Source organism: Anser anser (genome assembly GCF_964211835.1).
Source record: "Anser anser genome assembly, chromosome: 15".
Lineage (NCBI taxonomy): Eukaryota > Metazoa > Chordata > Aves > Anseriformes > Anatidae > Anser > Anser anser.
Window position 1 is genome coordinate 4,930,440 of NC_139736.1, and position 20,018 is coordinate 4,950,457.

At 41.7% G+C, this 20,018-nt stretch overlaps 2 protein-coding genes across 7 annotated transcripts in view; both read left to right on the plus strand.

Moving 5' to 3' along the window:
• IQCE (IQ motif containing E) overlaps positions 1–15,547 on the plus strand; it is a 32,346-nt gene extending 16,799 nt beyond the window's left edge. For 2 of the 4 annotated variants that reach the window (XM_083800594.1, XM_083800596.1), the window contains 5 exons: positions 1,084–1,107; positions 2,094–2,207; positions 3,204–3,334; positions 4,075–4,193; positions 6,857–15,547. In XM_083800594.1, the coding sequence (XP_083656720.1) occupies positions 1,084–1,107; positions 2,094–2,207; positions 3,204–3,334; positions 4,075–4,193; positions 6,857–7,002 (534 nt within the window). In that variant the 3' untranslated portion in view covers positions 7,003–15,547. The remainder of the gene's footprint in view (positions 1–1,083; positions 1,108–2,093; positions 2,208–3,203; positions 3,335–4,074; positions 4,194–6,856) is intronic. The other 2 variants (XR_014572833.1, XM_083800595.1) reach the window with 2 other exon arrangements.
• A 633-nt stretch (positions 15,548–16,180) lies between these two features.
• The window catches only part of TTYH3 (tweety family member 3), a 79,248-nt gene continuing 75,410 nt past the window's right edge, over positions 16,181–20,018 (plus strand). For all 3 annotated transcript variants that reach the window (XM_083800597.1, XM_083800598.1, XM_083800599.1), the window contains exon 1: positions 16,181–16,495. In XM_083800597.1, the coding sequence (XP_083656723.1) occupies positions 16,373–16,495 (123 nt within the window). In that variant the 5' untranslated portion in view covers positions 16,181–16,372. The remainder of the gene's footprint in view (positions 16,496–20,018) is intronic.

Consider the following 20,018-nt stretch of genomic DNA (forward strand, 5'->3'; position numbering starts at 1 on the left):
AACGTATTGCTGATGTGTCCAGCATCTCTAACGTGCCTCAGAGAAGACTTTCTGGGAACTAATGCCTGTAGTACCAATGCAAGCTTTCATGATAACTGTTTGACCACCTTCTTCCTGAATGTTCTTGTGAAGGATAGACTTAGGGCTTTGCACCTGTACTTGGGAGAGTTGGCTAACTTTCTAACTGAGACTACAGGTAAACGACACGATAGCTAAAGCTAGAGTAAGGGGCATGAGTCCTAAAGGTATTGAATTTTTTTCTTATTATTTCAACTGTTTGTTAAAGTATTATTGGAATGTTGTTTAAGCTATTGAAACTACTTGTTAAATCAAATTAAAAAAACAACAACAAACAAAACCACAAACACAGAAACCAGGTATTAGGCACCTTCATGTCTGTTTTTGAGTGACCAGAATAGCATTTCAGAACTGAAACATTCTTTGTACTTAAAAAAAAAAATTGTTCCCCCTTGTCATGTCATTATCTGACTAAGCAAAAAGTTGCTCTCCATCTTTTTTATAAGCCCCCTTTAAGTATTGGAAAGCCGCAACAAGGTCACCCCACAGCCTTCTCTTCTTTAGGCTGAACATGCCCAGCTCTCCCAGCCTTTCTTCCCAGAAGAATATGAAGGGTCCATATCATGGAGTCCATCCTTTAGGGGCAAACTGCTCCAGCACAGGTTTCCCATGAGCAGCACCCTTATAGTAAAGCATTTCTTCTGAATATCGAATCTAAATCTACCCTCTTTTAGTTTAAACCTATTACCTCTTGTCCTATCACTACAGTCCCTGGTAAACCGCCCCTTTCCAGCTTTCTTACAGGCCTCCTTTAGGTACTGGAAGGCTGCTGTAAGGTATCCTCAGAGCCTTTTCTTTTCCAGGCTGAACAGCCCTCTCACCTGACTCCAAAAAGCTATTTTCAAAGATGAAAAAACTTGTTTTTCTCAAGCTTACATTCTGAGTTTTCAGGGTGGGAGGTAGGACACATATTTTCTTTGTGTGTTTGTTGGGAAAAATTTGGAAAATACTTGTTAGATAAAATGTATTCATTTCTGATGTTAACTTAGGCATTTTCCATTTCAGAAAGAAGAAATTGCTCTGGATGAGGTGAGTATTTTTGTGATACCAAACAAAACAGTGAATCACATTTAACTTGTATAAAAGCATAAGCAAATAACTTTTTTTTTATTTTTAAAGAGGTTTTATTGTGAGGTGAGCTGTGGTACTGAGACTATCTTTGTTTTTCAGGCTGGCAGTGTTCACCTTTTGATCTCAAGTTTTCTATATGTTTTTCATTTTCACTTTTAAGAGTCATCAGAAAGATTTGAAGTAGGAATTTGAAGCCTTTCCTAAGGAGAAATGTTGCGGAGTGTTCTGAAAAAATTGACTTTGTGACAACTTAGTCACTTTTTGATCAATGTTTTGCATAAACATTGCACGTTTTGATTAAACTGTTTTTTAAATTGCATAACATAGTATCTTTAGACATGTTTTTTCCAGAAAATTAAGAAGTCATACTTTCAGAAGTTAGAACAAATTTTATGTGATACAAATATGCTGTGTTACATCTAGATGCTTTTTGTTGATTAGAATGTAGTAAAATCTCTGAGTAAAAATTCTCTATCAAAATCTCCAACTTGTACGTTCAGCATAATCACTGCAGTGGTCTGCTGGGCTTGGCTTGATTTCTGGTCATACCAGAGCATCCCAGAGCCTGCTGAGGAGCCAGAGTGTAATATGGGAATGGGATAATATTTCTCTATCTGTGAAATACAGGCTAGTACCGGTGGCCAGAAATTAATTGCATTTAATGGGATCAATCATGAACACCTCTTAGACTGAATTTAAACCCAGAAGATGCATGTCTGTGGGTGTTTTTATCCCTCGCGCTGGGGATGCGGTGGACTGTGGCAGAGTGTCTGTGAAGTAGATGGGTGGGATCCCTTAAAACTAAGAAAATGTCAAGACATCAGTATCCATTGCACAGGGAAAAGTTATTTTGCTCGTGTGCCTCTTCCCTCTGGTCTTCTGTTTTAATTTGTAGGTGCCATCTTCCAAGGGAGCTAATGTTTCTTTCTTTCTTTCAATGCTAGGCGGTTGTTGTGCTTCAGGCAGCTTTCAGAGGACATTTAGCTCGACAGAAACTGTTACCGAGTAGTGGGATGCACGATGCAAAACCTCACAACAGGCATAGCCTTGGAAAAATGGTAATTGGTATCCAGTAATTCCATTATTTTTAGTTTTCTGTGTGAGGTACTATACTTCCACGCTTAATTCTCCATATCACACAGTATAGTTATTTTAATGCTCTGGTGAGCAGCACCGTTGTAATTCCAGAAGGATAACAAATGAATTCCCTAGCTTTACTTTGTCTTCTTTAGTTCACAGAAGTAGAGCTGTAATTTCACTGCATTATGGACTGTACCTAAGTGTCCTGTGTTTTTTGTTGTTGTTTTGAGTTTTCTGGTTCTTCCATCAGCTAGTAACATAACCTTTAACTCGTTCATTTGGAATGTAATTGAAAACTGCACTTATACTCGTGTTCATTGAGTCATTGTAGTAATAGGCAAGCCTTTGTCACTGAAACTCGGAAATAAGGATTTAGAGATCATTTGATTGGCTTAAAAAGAAATCTTGAATGTGGCTCACTCTGCTAAAGACTTGCAGTACCTTAGTCATGTCAAACGTGCTCCAGATAGCTCAGCACCGTATGTGAAAAAATTTCCTTATCGACTGAACTTTTTTTCTTCTGTAAATCATTTGCCAAATTATATGAATGTCCTTTTGGCCTTTAGCAGGCTAAAATTAATTTGGAATTTTCCATACAGATTGTCCATGTGGTCACACTTTAAATGCAATTTTATATAAATAAATAGGCCAAGTGCGATAGGACTGAATACTTTTGCTTGATGCAAGCAGAAAGCATATCCATCATGAAGGTTGCCTTACCTTGTTTGACTTTAGGTGGTTTTCTTCCTGGGAAATAAATGAACTTTCCTTGCAGGTATCTAGTCTCATTAATTGAATGCAGATGTTTCAAAGCTTGTATGATAGTCAGGTTTGCATTGCTGCTTATAGAACCATAAAGCCTGCAGACCAAAAGACAGAAATGTTTGTTCCACTGCAATTTTCAAAATCAGAAGTTGTCAAAGCTTCTGTCTATTTCTAAAAGGTCAGTTCTCTTTGATCTGATTACTCTGCAGAACTCCTGTGTGTCTCATGTGTCAAACTCTTTGAGCTCGTCTTCTGACTGGGAGGAGAAAGAGGAGACTGTGACATTCATCCAATCCATTTTCAGGGCTCACTTAGCACGTGCAGTACTGCTTGAGGAGAGGTAAGTGACAAATAGATTTTTTTTTTTTTTTTTTTTGCAATATGTAGAAGCAAAACTGTGCTTGTTAGAGGAGAGGAGTAATTTTTGAATGGGATTTTAGTGTGGGTTCCTTGGCAGAGAAAGAGAACAAGGCCATTGTTCAAACACACAAAAGAACTTTCTCATGAGTAAAATGCTGTGGGTATGCAACTAAAGAGGTTTCTTGCTGCAGCAGTAATCTTCCTATATCTTGTTGCATGTTCTTTGCTATAGAGATGAGGGAAAGCAGAGGAAAATAATTACTCTTTGGAGGAAAAAAAAAAATTATATGCAGTTGCTATCAAACTCAGTGCTGCTACATTAGCTTAATTTAAGTGAGTCTGAAGCTCTGACATGTAAAAGTTAAGGATTATGTGGAATAGGAACAGGGAAGAGCTAGGATACAATCTTGCATTCAGTCTACTGGCTTAACTCAGGAAGAACATGGCAATTTGCTTACTACTTAGGTTTGTTGTGACTGCCTTGAAAAATACTTTCTTTCTCTTTAGGGTTTACTGCACCAGAAATTTTTAATATTAGTTCCTATGGTTACAATGCGAGTTACATAGTTTTCACCTCACGTGTGACCAAGTTCACTTCCTCAAGTGATAAGCTTTTACCTCTTTGGTGCTACTAACACAAGAAACTTTTCTGTGTGCATTCTGAAGACAGACTGCAATTCCTGTTCTGTACTATAGGCTATGCAATGTGTATTTTTGCAGACCCTCTGTGTCCAGTGCAACAAGTGAGAAAGCAGATTTTGCTGTCTATGTTACAGAGAAGAAGCCAGTCTCAGCAGCACTCCAGAGAACTCCTTCAGTCATCATGTCACCTCTTCTTGGTAATCTCATTTTCTTCTGTGTTCAAAAGTATGTGGGGTTCGAGTAAGTGCAGACATAATTTTACGGAGCATCTGCACGTAAACACGCATTTACATGCATACTTGCACTCTGTGCATTTACTCTTTTAATTTGATAACATGTTCCTTGTATGGGCATATTTTCAAATGAAAGATTAAATCTTTGACAACGTCAGTACCAGCTTCCTCACAGTGCTTTGCCTGCTTGTCAAAACTGCAGATTGGATGATCTCTTTCTGTGGTGAATAGTAATTATTTAAGGAACATGGTGTTCCTCTGTATTGCCTTTCTACTTCCTCATCAATCCCCCACCCCCTGTAGCTGTAGTATGGTACTTTCCTTTCCTTTTGGGCCTCAAGCCATAGGCAAGTTGAAGGAGTTTTCACCTTGCTGACTTAGTTTCTGAAGGAGACAGACATCTGGTAAAAATAAACCATTCTAGTCAGTCATCTGTATTTAGTCATGTTTTTCAGCAGTCTTTAGTTGCTGCATTAAGGGGAAAATTGAAGTTGTAGATAGCCTTGCCAGCTAGCACTACTGTGGTATAAACTGGGAAAATGTCTTTGTCTTTTATGGCTGATATGCAGTTTTTCCTTCTTGAATTTTGCTTGCTGCTTCTGAGAAGATGGAGTTAAAGCCAAAGAGGCTTCTAAGAGGATGTTAGAAGTACTGAGCAGGAAAAGCAAAACAATGATGTAGATAATACAGTCTTAGACATGCAGCTTCAAAGGAGTTAAAAACAAGCTGAAGAAAGCTAGTTCTATCCTGAACAGGATATTTTAGGTTTTATGGACCAGTTGGAGAGAAAAGAGCAACTTTGAGGGTGACCTGAAAAACATTAGCTTGTTGTTGTCAGTGAAAAGCTGACAGTCCCTGCAGACTTGTGCAGAAACAGAGCATGCCATAAGCAGCTCAGGCTGTTTAAGATATGAGATGGGGAGTAAGCCAGATTTACAAGGGCTGTGAATACAGAGATTACCCTTCAGTGAAGGAGAATGTAAGAAAGTTTATTGTATTCCATATTCAGAAGCAGGTTCTACTACTTTGTGAAGAAGTCGGTAATACTTGCTTCTGAAGATGTTACAGAGTGACTTTTAGTGATGTCTAGTAACAGTATCCAGAAAAGAATCCTGGCAGCATCCTGTTTTGTCTGGGCTCTACTGCAGTAGTCTTTATTGGTACACTCAGTCTAAACCCAGAGTAAATCAATTGTGAAATTCTACCCAAAGAGAAAGAATCATTTTAAAAAAAAAAAAAAAAAAGCTTTGTGCCTCTGAAGAAGTATTTCTAAGACCTAGAGAAAGTGGTGTAAGATGAAGCTAGTCTGGTTAGTGCAGTAGTCTGACCATTAGAATAGTACTGATAGAGCACTGTCACTACCTACCTGTGAAGTCTCCAAAGTGAACTTTATTTTATTGTCATCACCACCTACAATAAATGAGTGAAGTAGTTCTGGAAGAACTGATGCAGAGAATTTCACTTGACTAGAAAGTCATGTTTCTTTTCTTCTGTAGGTTGAGGTCAATGTAACAGTCTCCTGCGTTCCTTGTTTTCATTCACAGACTCTGTCTGTCACCCTTTTTCTATTTCTGGGCTTGTTGTGCTTTCTTTATTCCACATTACAGTTGCCGTGTATGCCTCTTCCATATCAGCAGGTTTTTTCTTTGTCAGGAACCTCTCATTTCATTATGAGGCCCGTGGCATGTTTGTTCTCCCCAAGTAAGATTCTCTGTGTGCCCTCTGTTTTCTTTTCTATTCCAGTGTCAAACTCTCAGTGTATGGCCTCATGTGTGTTTACTTTTTGTACTACAGGTCATCTTGATTTATTTTCCTTTTGTCTGGGAGATTTGTCTTTTTCAGAGAACTGATATTTGAAGCTGAAAAATAGGTAGAGTTGAGGAGAAGATACTGTGCTAGAAGGTATTCATAGTTGTAATCATTAAGTTCACAAATCTCTTGAAGAGGGGATAGAAGCTGCTGTTCCTGCTCATCAGATGTAAGGGACCTCATGTATCTGACTTCTCCCTCTGATTTTCCAATTTTTACTGGAATCATTAGGATTCTGTTTATGCCATAAACATTTCTTCAAATTGGAATTGAGTTGCATAGAACCAATAGAACTTACTGTCTTAAGGTAGTACAGCATGTGAATAATATTTGTGGTATTTTATAGATATGAGAATGAAAGACATTGTCACTCACAGCTTTCATCTTATTTCTCACTGTTTTCCCTTTTCTCTATCTATATTTGACTGAAGTTTTCATTATGACCTTTCTGCTTAGCTTAAGCTTGCTTGGGTCAACTTTTCCTTTTCTGTCCTTCTAATAAATATTTATTTTTATGACCTGAGATGGTTTCAGTATCAAATTGCTTCACTTTGTGACGTGTAACCACTTGCAAAGATTTAAAGACAATAAGACAAATCATGTGTGGTCAGGATGTCAACTTACCACTTGGTATGCGTGTTCTTTCATTAAAGAGGAAAGGGTAATATTTGCAAGCGGAAGAAGATAGATGAGAGCTATTCATAACTGTAAGCAATTCTGGAAACTTGATGGTTCAGAGAACATTACGCTTCCCACAAGGGCTTGTTTTTATCAGCGTTGTTTATTGATGCCCTTGTTTCCTTTTGCAATTATTTCAGCCAGGTCTTCTGAGAAGCAATCGCAGCCCACTCTCTCTCTGTCTGTGGATGAAGCTCACTCAGATGATTCAGATGATATTGTCATCGTTTCTCCATTGTTACGGATGAAGAAAAACTCCACCCACTTTTGTAATGGGCCCCGATGATCTTGAATTATTTGATTCACAAACAAAAATATTTCCAAGAAGGTAAAGCATATCAAAGATGAAAAGGAGGAGTATTAGCCTACAGTTGTCATTATTTCAGATGTAAATGAATAATTGTTTGATATGTCTGACTACATGGCTAAAAGCTGCTGACTGACCGTTATGCTTATCCTTCTGGTACAGAGAGTTTGAATTTTAAAAAAGACTAAAACAAAGCAATGTTTTGTCTCACAGATTCAATTATCAATTTTAAATGAAAGCAGTAAAGACTTAAAATATTTCATGTCAAACAAAGTCTTGTTTCAGGTTGGCTGAAATACTTTGTTTAATCAGAAAGCGAAAAATAACTTGGCTCCAATTTTCAGCTTGTGCATGTGAAGGGGAACAGCTTGTATTTGCTACAAGGTCCTCTCTATTTAAAATTTTTATAGTGTCATATTGTAATGTGTTTTTTTTTTGCTTTTTACCCTAAACATTTAAAGTCTATGCAGACCAATAAAGTCTTCTAGGAAGTCACTTCTGTGTCATAGGGCTACTGTAGGCCTACTGTAGCTGCATGGTTTCCTTATTTATTGCTTTTTCCAAATGTGTTTGCTATAATATGTATAGCACTGTTTTGTATTTGAAATGTCTAATCACGTAATCACTTTTTTTATATTTGTCAGAGAAGGGTGTAATAGCAGGAGTGTTCTGTGAAGGATGCCCTTGTGACTGCTTTTTCTGCTTACGTATCAGTGAGTGGAGTGGAGTATGCAGGGTCATCTCTAGTAAGTGCAAACATTTGACGTAGAAGATACGTTGATTTATGTTCTGTTTTAGCTTACATCACTTGACTGAAACTTTGACTAGCTAGATTGCTCATACACTGAGCATTAAGGGATGTTAAGTGTAATTTTGCTCTGCTGTTGTAGATCTCTCTTCTCAGCAGTACTTTTGTGTGCATGCATATCAGCAGTATATGCTGCAAGTGCACTGTGAGACCAGTCGCAGGCTGGGAGAGGGGTCACAAGAGACAGCCATCTTCTGTCATCAGGTAGAGCTATGAGGCTTACTGCTGGAAAGCATGGGCACTACCCACTCCGGTCTGAGGGACGTGGATTGGGATGAGCGACGTATTCAGACCCATGTAGCCTGAACAGAAGCAGTAGGTTGGCTTATAACAGATAACAAGACTACATCCAGAAATAACACTAATTGACAATATCTTTAGCAGGTTCCGTGAAAGGACCAATGACATAATGGACTGTGGACAGTATGGTCAGAGGAGTCTTTCCAAATCTTTTACACAAACTGTACCTCTTCTTGCTGGGAGGAGGAGCTTTTAGTCCAGACTATTGTTCCAACACCCTTCAAAGGCATGAAAATGCCTTTTTATGAAAGGTGAACTGGGTAAATTATGTGATATTTACTGGAAGTAGAATTTCATTTTGCAAACAGCAAAGTTTTTGTAGAGACCCTAATGGTTCTTTGTCATCAAGGAGTAATAAAGTCACCTGTAAACAGAAAGCATGCTTTTAAATAGAAGATTTTTATCACCTTTTCCCTCTTCTTTTTTTAAATTAAAAATCAGTCACCGCTGTTTTGCAGAATACTAATAAGCTAGAGCTGTCTCAGTTCTCTGATTTCAATGAAGCTCTATCTGAGCTTATCATAGTTCATGCCAATACTTGCAGCCAAAGGAAACTGGATGGCTGCAGCACAATGCAGCTGATTTCATTTAATCCCATCAGTGGAAATGCTGCCTTTGCTTTTTCCAAAGGCAATTTTGGGAGCTCTCCATACCCAAAGCAGTCTGAAGAATGTCATTTATACTTGTGTTGGGTAAATTTTTCCTGCTGGTAGTTTGGTCACATGACTGTCATCTGCAGCAAGGATAAATATATATAAAATAAAAGGGATAAAATCCTCTTGGTAGAAGCTTAGACTGTTTCCCTCTTTTTCTGAAAGTCAGGTTATAAAAAAGTAATTTTGCTAAATAGAAGCAGAGCTGTATTGAGTTGCTTATGTATAATATTTCAGGTCTGTAACTGTGACTCTGTCATGGATACCTCCAGAGAGAGTAACTAGAGCTGAGAACTCTGACACATCAAGGAGAGAGTATGTAGTGTATGTCAGGACTGAGACTGATATAAAATACCTACCTAACTGTTACTCTTTAGGGAAATACTTGGACAGCAAATATGATGAAGATGACATTTACTTTACTGTACCATAACAAAGAACAAATATGAAAGTATCAGGAAGTAGATACGGAGTAGAAAGACTTGTGTTTTAACTGGGCGTACGACTAGCAGTAGAGTAGCTGAGTTCCAGGATAAAGGAGAGAGAGTTGCTTGGTGTGACCCAAAGTCGTAGACAAACAGAAGGGTGAAAAGGAGCAAACACCTTCTGAGGTTAATGAAAATGTCTCTAGAGCTTCCTAAATTCAATTCTATCTGATAACCATTAAAAATAAATAAATCTGATACCTAATTGGGCAGGCTTCAAACACATAACTTTGTTTGAAAGATAACTATATGCTCACAGGATATAGAAAGTTTGGTTTAGTACACTAGAAAGAGAAACCTCTGCAGCATTAATAGCCTTTAATGTTTTTTCATTATATGCTGTAATGGAAAGTGTTGAAAGGAGTATTAATTGACACTGTAGGTTTCATTCTGTGGCTGAATGCCAGCCCTTGTAAATCTGGGAAGAGGTGTGGAGCAATGAAGGAAGAAAAAGTTAATGTCAGAGGAAATGGCATTTTTCTTTTCTTTAACTCAACAGAAAGCTGAGGACAGTAAAAATCTGCGTGGCTGAAACCAGCCAAGGTAGGCCCTATAAAAACACTCAGCTTCATTTAAAAAAAAAAAAAAAGTTTTCTGTACAAAGTACTGGTAACCTTGTGGGGGTATCAAGGTCCTGAATTAAAATTAAATTCCACTGTAAGTTACCTATTAGTGCACTTTCCATCCTGCTGATACACAAGTTCTGCATGGGATAATGCTGCCTACTTAAAACCTTTTGCAGTTTACCTACTGTTTAGTTAGGAATCATGTGTGAATATAGAGATCAGACTTTCATGGGATGTGATCTCTCTTGATCTTTTTCTGTCCTTAAGTGCCTATGCCTGTAAATTTTTATTGCACCATCAAGACCTGAAAAATATAATGTTTCCTACATAGTTATACAAATAATCCCTACACAGGCAACTTTTTATACTGTTGTAATGGAGAAGTATCAAGCTTGGCATATATGAGAAAGCCATTGATTTTTATAATCGTTTTAATAATTAGAACTGTGCAAATCTTGTACGTAAGTTACTTTGGGATCTTTTAAAAGTTGAAATATTTGCAGTGTATTTTCTCCTGACTATTGAACTTTCAAATTAAGTTCAAGCTTGTAAATTAATTGTTCGTGCATTCCTGCTGCAGTTGCTGTGTTTGTATTGCTACTCCGGCCTCTGCTGCTTGCTCCTGTTTTTTCACTTTGCACCTAGGCTGACCTTTTACCTCAGGCCGTTTTGCTGAGGCAGTCCTGAGTAGTCCAGTCTCCTCCATTCTGCAAGACAAGTAATGAGGCTAGTAAAAAGTTAACTCTTAAACATGTAGGGTGTGAATTTCTTCTTAATACATGTTCAAAGTCTTCCCATCAGTAGGATGAACAATGCTCTTGACCAAAGCCTAGTGCAACTGCCAGCAGTGATGGGCTTTTGCTTTCAGTCTTGGTTTCTGGTGTTTGATTCAAGAGAGGAAATCTGTCACGTGTTCCTAAAACTAAAAGCCATACCCTTGCCTCAAATATGTGTGGCTTTGTGCAGAGTACAGCAAGTTTCATTTATGTCTGTTCATTTGTTTTGCTGCTTGCTCGTTGGTTGTAACAGTCATAGCGACCAGTTACTAAACCAGTGAAATGGGGGTAATAAAGTAATAATAAAAAAAAATATTGTGATGACTGTTCCAATTTATCTGCCAGGAGGAGTGGAGGGGGAACAGATGTGCATAAGGCGCATTGGCTGTTGCTTATATGTGGCCTTTAGCATTCATTCTGTCCTCACTGTGCTTGAAGGAATAGCCTTGAACAGCAAGTGTTGCTATGTTCTTGTTAACTATACTCCATTGTATTCCACTGATTAAGTTGTACCCTGCTCCTCTTGCCCTTTCCACTGTCTGGCTGTCCTAATGACTTTTTTAAAATCTGAGAGCATATGTGTTCTGCATCTGTTCTGATCTCCAGGAAAGTGTTCATGTTGTTCCCCTCGCTGGGGCCCTGTATAAACAAAACTTCCTCCCTCAAGATGTTGCTCAGATTGTAACAGCTCCCCTACTATTTGGTAGATTTTTTCACCAGCGTGCCTCGAAAGAAAACTTCACACTGGGTATCACGTAAGCCCCTTTAGGGCTTCTATTCTTGGTAGTATGAACAGATGTGTCATAAAATCTTGATGCCCAAAATGATCTGAAAAGAACCAGGAGGGACATCATGCCTGTTGTAAGGGGCTGTCTTATCTTTCTCGCTATCAGCCAGATCATATCACACCTGAGTCTTGCTCTTCTGCCCCACCTCGGTTTATCCGTTCTGCAGAATGATTTTCTGTTTCAGTAGTGCACTGGAGCTTGCACATCTTTCCTGTAATATAAATTTAGCAATAATATGCTGTAAGATCTGCCATTTGATTACAGTGCAGCTGCTAAAAAAAAAAAAAAGCTATGCTTAAATGGCCTCTAGTTGTCTGCATAGAAAATGAGAATAGCATTAAATAAACTGGAGGATTGACCATGAATGCTTGCAATTGAAGTTGTAACGTCCTGTACAAACATTAGTTTAGCATTGTCGTTATCTAGCAATGATCCTTATTTATATCTCACACAAATTATGGCAGAGCCTATATATCTAACCTGGAAATATTTCCTAAACAGGCTCTCTGTAACTTACATGAAGTTGTCAGTTTCTTCCTCCTCTTGGCAGATGCTTAATAGCCAGGTATAGCATTTCTATGCTAGTAAACCTTCATTATTATACAAAATGTACTAGAATGTTATGAAGAAATATCTTAAATAATTAAATAGAAACTGACTGACAAAACAAAGTGCAATTTGAGCTGTGTTATTCTTTTTTTTTTATATTCACTTGCTTGCTGATTTGCTGAACTTACCAAACTGCACTGGGTCTCACTGTGATTAGAGAGAATTTGCCAAGTTCCTTTGTAATTGTTTCTTTGCAATTAACTAAATAATAGAATGTTCTGTGTGTAGCTCTCTGGGGAAAGGAAAGGAGCGGGCAGGTGCAATAGGATTTCCACATCTTCCACCCATTTCCCTCAATCTCACGAAGTATAAAAAGGCCAGTAGAACATGAGAGAAAGGGAGTATTGCCTCAGGACTGGAAATGACAGAATTAACCTTTTCATACGATTTCTTTGAGTTTGCTTAAAGCTTTTTATGTTGGCTCTGGTTGTGGCTATTCTTTGTTTAAACCCAAAAGTCCCTAGGAGGACTTCAGAGGAAAGTAATGAAGATCCAAATGTACATTCCCGTCTCCACTCTGGGGAAATACCTCAAGCTGGGAGGAGAACTCAGCTGGGAAGAGCGAAGGCTGTGGACTGAGCTGTCGAGGGGGCAGTGAAATCTGAGGGGGGCTGCAGAGCAGCCCTGGCTTTATTTCCTTTGACTTTCTGTAGAAAAATACAGAGGAAGCCCTTGGAAGGAGAGGAAGGGTAATGTTGATCGAGGCACAGTCTAGCTCAGTGGGAAGGAGGCATGACTTGATGTAAGGGCAGAGCTTACGGAGCAGCAGAGGCAAGCAGGGCTGAGGTGTTGTTTAACAGTGGCAGCTGAGTGCTGAGACACGTTTGTCTCGCTGACCTCCCTCTGACTGCCTGTAATTTAGCCCCTGGTCTCGAGAGGGTAACTCATCCATCTGCTGGCACTTGAAATTCAAACTTCTTTTTTTTTTTTAAACTGCATTGTTGGTTAAAACCTTTCATAACACATATTAGGTCTGACAGTCAGGGGAAGACTCCTCGCTTCACGGTATATTAAAATCTGAATTATTTCATCTCATAGTGAATAAAAAGAGCCAGGGGTATGGGATTACTGTTACAAAACGTGCTCTCATTGCACAAGTAGGAGTGTCTGAAGTCAGAGGGAAGCTTCTGAAGCATGAAAAAAGATATATTTGCTAGTGATGTTTTCTCAGACTGCCTGATGGTCTCAAGGGGAGAGGGGTCAGCAGTGGTTGCCTTAATTTTGGAGGGTTTAGCTATTCTTTTTATGTTCATTTTCTTTAATTTTGAACACCTCTCATCTGCATATTTTGTCCAGTGATTCTTTAGCAAAGCCACTGTCAAAGCAAGTTAGCGAATGCTAATGTGGCTCTTAGGGTTACTTTTCAGCAGGATTGCCATCTAGCAAGCTGACATTTGCAGTTTGCTTTGGTTGATTGTAGAACTGCTTTCTATGCAAGGGTGATTTAGTGTTAGCTTTTATTCCTGGGATATCACAGCAGTGGCTTGTTTGTTCATTTTGCTTTGGCAAAACAGAGCACCTATTTGTGTGGGGAGGGGAAAAGGCTGCTGTAATCTAAACATGAAAGCCTCGATAGCTGTTTTGTTGTCATGTAATCGAGAATTACCTGAATAAGATTGAGTGAGAGATGCTAGGCATCTAAGAAATGCAAACACTGCTTCCTGATGTGGTACAATAGGCTGAAGCGCCCTTTCTACCATGAAAGTATGGCTAGAGCTAGATCCTGTGGATTGCCTCATTCCTACTTTGCTGAACTTGTTTTCTTCTTCTTTTTCTTATTTTCCCATATCATTATAAATAATTGTGGGGGAGAAATTAAAACTGTTGATGCCTCTGTTTCTCTCTAATCCCAAATCCTCATTCTACTATAATTTAATCCAGTTGTCTCTGCAGCAAATGACCGTGAGAGAGGCATGCACACGAGCGCTGCAAAGCCTGGTCCCTTTCCCACTTACCCCCGCCCCTGTATGGCGCCTCAGACTGCTGTGCTGATGGGCTGGTGCTTACACCCCCATTTAATAGTATCCAGCTTTTCCTGTGATTTGTTCCAAAACATTTTGTTCTGTTTGATTTATATCAGTGCTGTCAACTGAGATCTCCATGTTGAGTGGCTGCTGCATCTGCTTTTATTCCATGTCCATCATATTGCTGACAAAGGTACTTGGACTTGCAGCCTGGTGGGGTTTTTCTATCCAGAGGCCTGTGGCAGCGTAACATCTGTAGGACAGATTCCAGCCTTGAGTGTTTTAGTGCCGAATTGCATAAACTCTGTGGCGTAAGTGGTTTACGCGGAGAGAGCTCTTGCTCGGAGTGAGGTCTCTCAGCTCCTTGTCTTGGGGTTGTTTGAACTGGAGGTGAAATATGTTAGATCATTGGGCTTTAAAGTAATTCCTTCCTCATCCTTGTTGGCACGGTGAAAAAGGAGGAGGGAAAAAAGGGAACAAAATAAAATTGGCTGCTGATCTCCTGTCCTTCTGCAAAGAAGTGAGAACTCTTCTTGCAGAAGGTTGGAGGGAGTTGAGGTCTTCTATCTCATACCCTTGTATATCTTGTACTTGTGCACATACTGCGTGGCTGTGAACTCTGACGTGCGTCTTAGTGCTATTTGTGAACGATAAGATTTCGTTTTAGCTATGTTGATAAAACTCATATGAAAATCTTGTCCTAGTCAAAAACTATTAAAGTTGATGTTATATTTCAGAACATCAGCAGAAATATGTTTATTTTATCCTTATGTATTAAATAGCCCCTTTTAGCTTTTTGCTGTCCTTATTTATAAAATGCATCTGTGAGAACAGTGTAAAGTATGAACTCCTAGCTGCATCTAGGGAATGTAATAAAATTGTACTTGCAAAAGAGGCATCTCTGTAATCTCTACTGACCTGCCACCAGTTAGAAGAAAAAAAGCAGTTATTATTATCCTTTTTTTTAATCGTTTATTTCTTATAAATGGGATGCACAGCACTCCAGTATTTTGTATTTTTTCCTGGATCATAACAGTTTCTAGTTCTAATAGAGATAATTTAGATGAGGGTTCCTCAAACATTGATCTGTGAGATATTTGCTTGAAGTCTGTTAGGAGGCTTTTTCTGCGTTTCAAATCCAAGTTGCATTAAGTGATATTTAAAATACATTGTTTTCAGCTTTTCAAATCAGCAGGTGAAGTGCGCTGCCTCAGAGCTGTGACGGGGAGATTGTGGTTCATATAACCGTATGGAGAGAGCTGGACTGCAGCATGTACTTACAGCAAGAATGAAAATACTGGATCATTTCCTTTTAAAAGAAAACAAATATTTTTATACCTTTCGGTCATAATAGGAACAATGCAATCTTTGTAACAAAGCAAATGAATTTGTGATTGCTGCTGCTTACTGTTATTTTTTTGTTGTTTTACAAAGCTTTCCTCAGGTTATCCGGAGTGTTTATTTACTTACTAGTTCCCGACACCTCCCCCCAAGAGGGTGTGCACGTATTTTTTAACTTTAATACTGCAAATAGTTTTGTGCTATTCGGAAAATATACACAAATACTTTCTCGTGTGGTTGGTGTGTAGTCCTTGGGAAAGCCATAATGGCCGAAGGGCTCTGGGGAGAGCACAACGTCGGCTCCGTTGCGTTGTGCACAACTCTGTTGTGTTGTGCAGGAAGCAACTGTTATCGCTTACATACCTGGGTGTTGAATTCATGGCTGATTTATGTGGTCATCCAGCCCCACTGCTACCTCCACGTCCCATGGAAGCTAACGAAGCAACGTAATTGGCTTTGGGTCAGGGGCTGGAAGAGGCCAAGCCTTTGTCTGAAGAGAGAATGGTGAAAATTAAAAGAGGCCGAGTGCCTAATGGCTGCGTGGATTGGGCACGTTTGGAACTGTCACGAAGAGCTTTTAGCCACGTCTATACCCCAAAAAATTTGCCCTGATTTGGGGGGAAAAGCACAAACACATGAAGCGAGCAGCGGGGGCCCCGCGCTCCCCTCAGCGCCCCCCAGGCCTCCGGGGTCTGGGGGCTCCGTGAGGGGCTGCGGGCAGAGCCGGGCTTCCCCGGGCGCTGCTGGGGGGGGGGGGGGCTCCCCCTTTCCTCAGCCGGCCTTGGGGCTCCCGGTCTCGGCGTTTTGGGGGCGTTTTGGGGGGGTCCTGGGCCGGGAACGGGGCGGAGCGCGGCGGTGCCAATGGGAGCGGGCGGGCGGCGCCAGGCGCGGAGGCGGCGGAGCCTCCTCGGCGAACAAAGAGGGAGCGAGCCCGGAGCCGGCCATGAGGGGCCGCCGGCCGGCGGGGAGCGGGTGAAGAGAGGGGCTCCATGGCCGGCGGGTCGGGGTGAGGAGAGGTCGGCGAGGGGAGGCTGAGGCTGAGGCGAGGCGAGGCAAGGCATGGCGGGCGTCAGCTACTCGCCGCCCTGGTGGGTGAGCCTGCTGCACCGCCTGCCGCACCTCAGCCTGCGCTGGGAGCTCACCTCCGCCGATTTTCGCCCGCACGATGCCGAGTACCAGCAGGTGAGGGTCCCCTCGGGGGGCTGGGGGTGTTGGGGGGCCGGGAGGAGGAGGAGGAGGAGGAAGGAGGGGGCGCCGTGCTGGCGGTGGGCTGCGGGCTGCGCGCCTGGGGGCTGCTTCCCCTTCACCCCGCCGGGTCGGGGCAGCTCCTGCCGGCCTCGCTCGGAGCCCAAATTCCTCTGGGAGAGGTAAAAACGAGCCGAAAGGGGAGGCAGGGGAGCCCCGCAGGCAGCCCTGGCCCGGGGGGGGCCCGGTGGAAAGCAGCTGCCTGAAAGGGGGAGAGCCACGGGGAGATCCAGTGCACAGCGCGATGCTCGTAGAGCGCTCGGGTGCTGCTGCTTTTATTTTTCTCTCTTTTTTTTTTTTGTGTGTGTGTGTTGTGTGCCGTGCTTGGTTGGCTAGCCACGTAATTAAAACGATTACGGAGGGAATCTGTGTGCTCCAACAGCTGTGTGCTCTGCCGTCGTCTTGGAGCAGAGCTGCAGTGGCTCTGCTGCCTCGCTGTGCCACGGGCTCTGGGTTTGGGAACACCATTTTGCTTTTCGGAACACGCTTGCGGTGTCCTGTGTGTGCAGCCTCCTACTGCACACGCCAGGGGAAAGGCTGGGGTGGCTAAACAGCTCTTGTTCATCCCAGAAGTGTAGGGGGTTGGCAGTACTGTACAAAGCAGTATGCTTTGGCTTTTTGTTGTAAAGAGAAGAACAGTTCTGTGGGCTGAAGCTAGAGTGAAACGTGAGGGAGGTGTTTGAAGAGCTATTGGTAGATGCTAAGAAGCCTCTTTAAACCAATAAACAAGACAGACTTTTGACCCAACTCAAGTATTTGGGGCTTCAATGTATTAATTCGCTTTAGTTCCCATGGCTTAGCAGAGTTCAAGATGGCCACACACAGATGTAACACAGCACAGCAGCTTAGCTGGATTTCCGTGACCTCAGAGGGTAGCTGCCTTTTCAACAGGGGACACGAGATGCTGAAGAGCAGAAGTTCAGAGTTCACGGAAGGATGTTCCTGGGAGCGCATTGTCACGAAGTGAGCGCTCGCTGACCTTTGAATGGACAGCCGATGCACCGGTTTTCACTCAAATTGCTTAAAAAGGTTTCTCACAGCAATCTGGGGTTGTGTTCATTTCTCAGGTAATCTTTCTACTGTAATCACATTCAGGCTTCTGCTGCTCCCCTCCTCTGTGTTTGCTTCCCCTTCCGTGATGACATTAAGGACCTCTCGCACAGCAGTGGATGGCCTCTTAAGTCTTAACATCAGCTCGAAAGAAAATGTCTTATCAAATCCCAAACCGACCGTCTGGATTACTGAAGCGCCTGTCTTCAAGAGAGTGATTTGAATAGCAGCTTTACTGATTTCAGCGTCGGTGAGGGATAGCAAATAGGCTCCAGTAATGCAGGCGGTGTTATCTGTGTTGTTGGTTATATAACGAAGCTGCTGTGGCTCTGCAAGTTGGCCCTGGAGTTTGTAGCCACATAGATTAATTCCTAATGCAGTGAAACTTATTCCAGGAGTGGGAACTGTAATGCTAGATGTTCTCTCATGCTTTAAATTGTTCTGAATTCTAATTTTTTCCATTAGCTTTGTTATGAATTTGCAGCTCTTGCTGTGTTTGCAGCCTATGCTGGCACAGTTTCCCTGTTTCTTTAGGCACATTTCACGTTTAGGAGGCAAAATTATACAAAGTCCTGAAAATAACAGTCAATTTTTTGATTTAAATCCTGTTTATTGTTCTTTTCTTTGGAAGTCTCGTGAGGTGGCACAAATTGTGCGTGTATTTGTTTTCTGTTCCATTCGTGGTTGATGCCCTCGTTCTGTAGTATAAACTGTTAAACTGCACGCTGGATTTGAGGTCAATGGGGGATGCTAGCTGGGAGCGTATGGGAATGGGAAAGGACAGAGCGTCCCTAGCTGCGGTAAGGAAGGATTGCCTTTCCTAAAGTGAAAATACCTTCAAGTTTCCATGACTTCAAGACATAGGATAGTTAGGCTGTCCTCATAAAGAGGCAGACAGTAGGGCACAGTGTCCGTTCTCGCTCTGATTTGTTATAAGGAAGGGAGCAACATGTGCCTTCTGATTCTTCACCGGTTCTCTGGAAAAGAGAATAAAACGTGAAAAATAAAACGTGAGATACAACGGCTTGGATTTGAATGCTGTAATGTCACTTGTTGAAGTGCCACGTGCTCCAGCAGGTGAGGAGCCTGCTGATATAACAGCCTTTCCACCTCTACCTATTGAGGATTACTGTAATGCGCAAGCCGCTATTCCACTGAAGCAGCAGACAAGCCATTGTCCCCTGAAACCTCTCTGGAGCACGTGTAGCTCTCAGATAAGCGCATAGTGCCTGCCTTTCAAGTCCAGGTCTTTGTTGCGTCTTCTGGGACCCTGGATGGTGGGGCGCATCTGTAAGGACGTAGATCTAACAGCCAGTTGTACTGCTTTGTCCCACCGACTGTGTGCACTGGGGGCTTCCTCCTTTTGTCTGAGAGCTTGAGATATGCCTGGGGTGATGCTGTGCCAAGGGCTGAGATCAGTGCAGCTGCAGGCTTTGGCCACGTACCTTCTTCACCTGAGTCAGTCTCTGAAATGCTCTCTCTTGGTATTATTTACTTATCTTCTCCTGCTGCGTATCATGTTGCATTAGGCTAGAACACCGTGTGCAAGTGTGAAGGAGCAGAACAGATCCTCCCATCAGGACTAGATTGTTTAAAAATGTATGTGCGTGTCCTTCAGATGCTCCGCTTCAGTCACGACAGTCTGCAGACGTCAGTACAGCTCGCTGTTTCGTTCTGGGGAGAAGGAAGCTTCAGCCTAGCCTGAGCTGGGGTTGTGATCGCTCTCCAGGGGCTGGCGTACTGGCGAGTCCCTCAGAGCTGCCTCCAAGTCCTGGTTTCCACGTTCTACTTAAGGACATGCTCCATGGAGCCATCCCTGTAGAGGATCTTATCAGACCAGTTCTTTGCCCCATCTTTCCATGAATCATTGGGACTGAAGATATCTTGATATGAACAGTTTTGTTCTGGCTGTATTCTCATCTGAGTCATACTGCAGTGCTCTGCAAAGCCTTTTCATTGTGTAGTGAGTCACAAACTCTGGAGTGAAGGGAATGTAAAAATGGAGCAAAGCCTGTGTTCCTCCTGACAGCATGATGGTAATACCAGTTCTGGTTTCTGTGCCTTTTGCTGCTGAACAGATAATGATGATCGCAACGCTATTGTCCACTTTCTGATTAACTGAATTGGAAAGTTAAGATGGTCCTGAGACTGCTGGCGTCACTCAATCTACTTAGTAGAATAAATTCTTCTACTTGTGATTTATTTAGTTGCGTGGCACTGAATTCACTTTAATTCTGAGGGTAGAGTTGGTTAAGAGCCTTGAGGTAGCGTGGAGGTCACGGGCTGGAAAGAAGTAGAAAAGCTGAATAGCTTTTTAATATGGTACAACAATAGGTAATGGGATATCTGATTGAGACAGGGTGTCTTTGGTACCAACAGAAAAGGAACCTAAAACACTTCATTGTTAGCT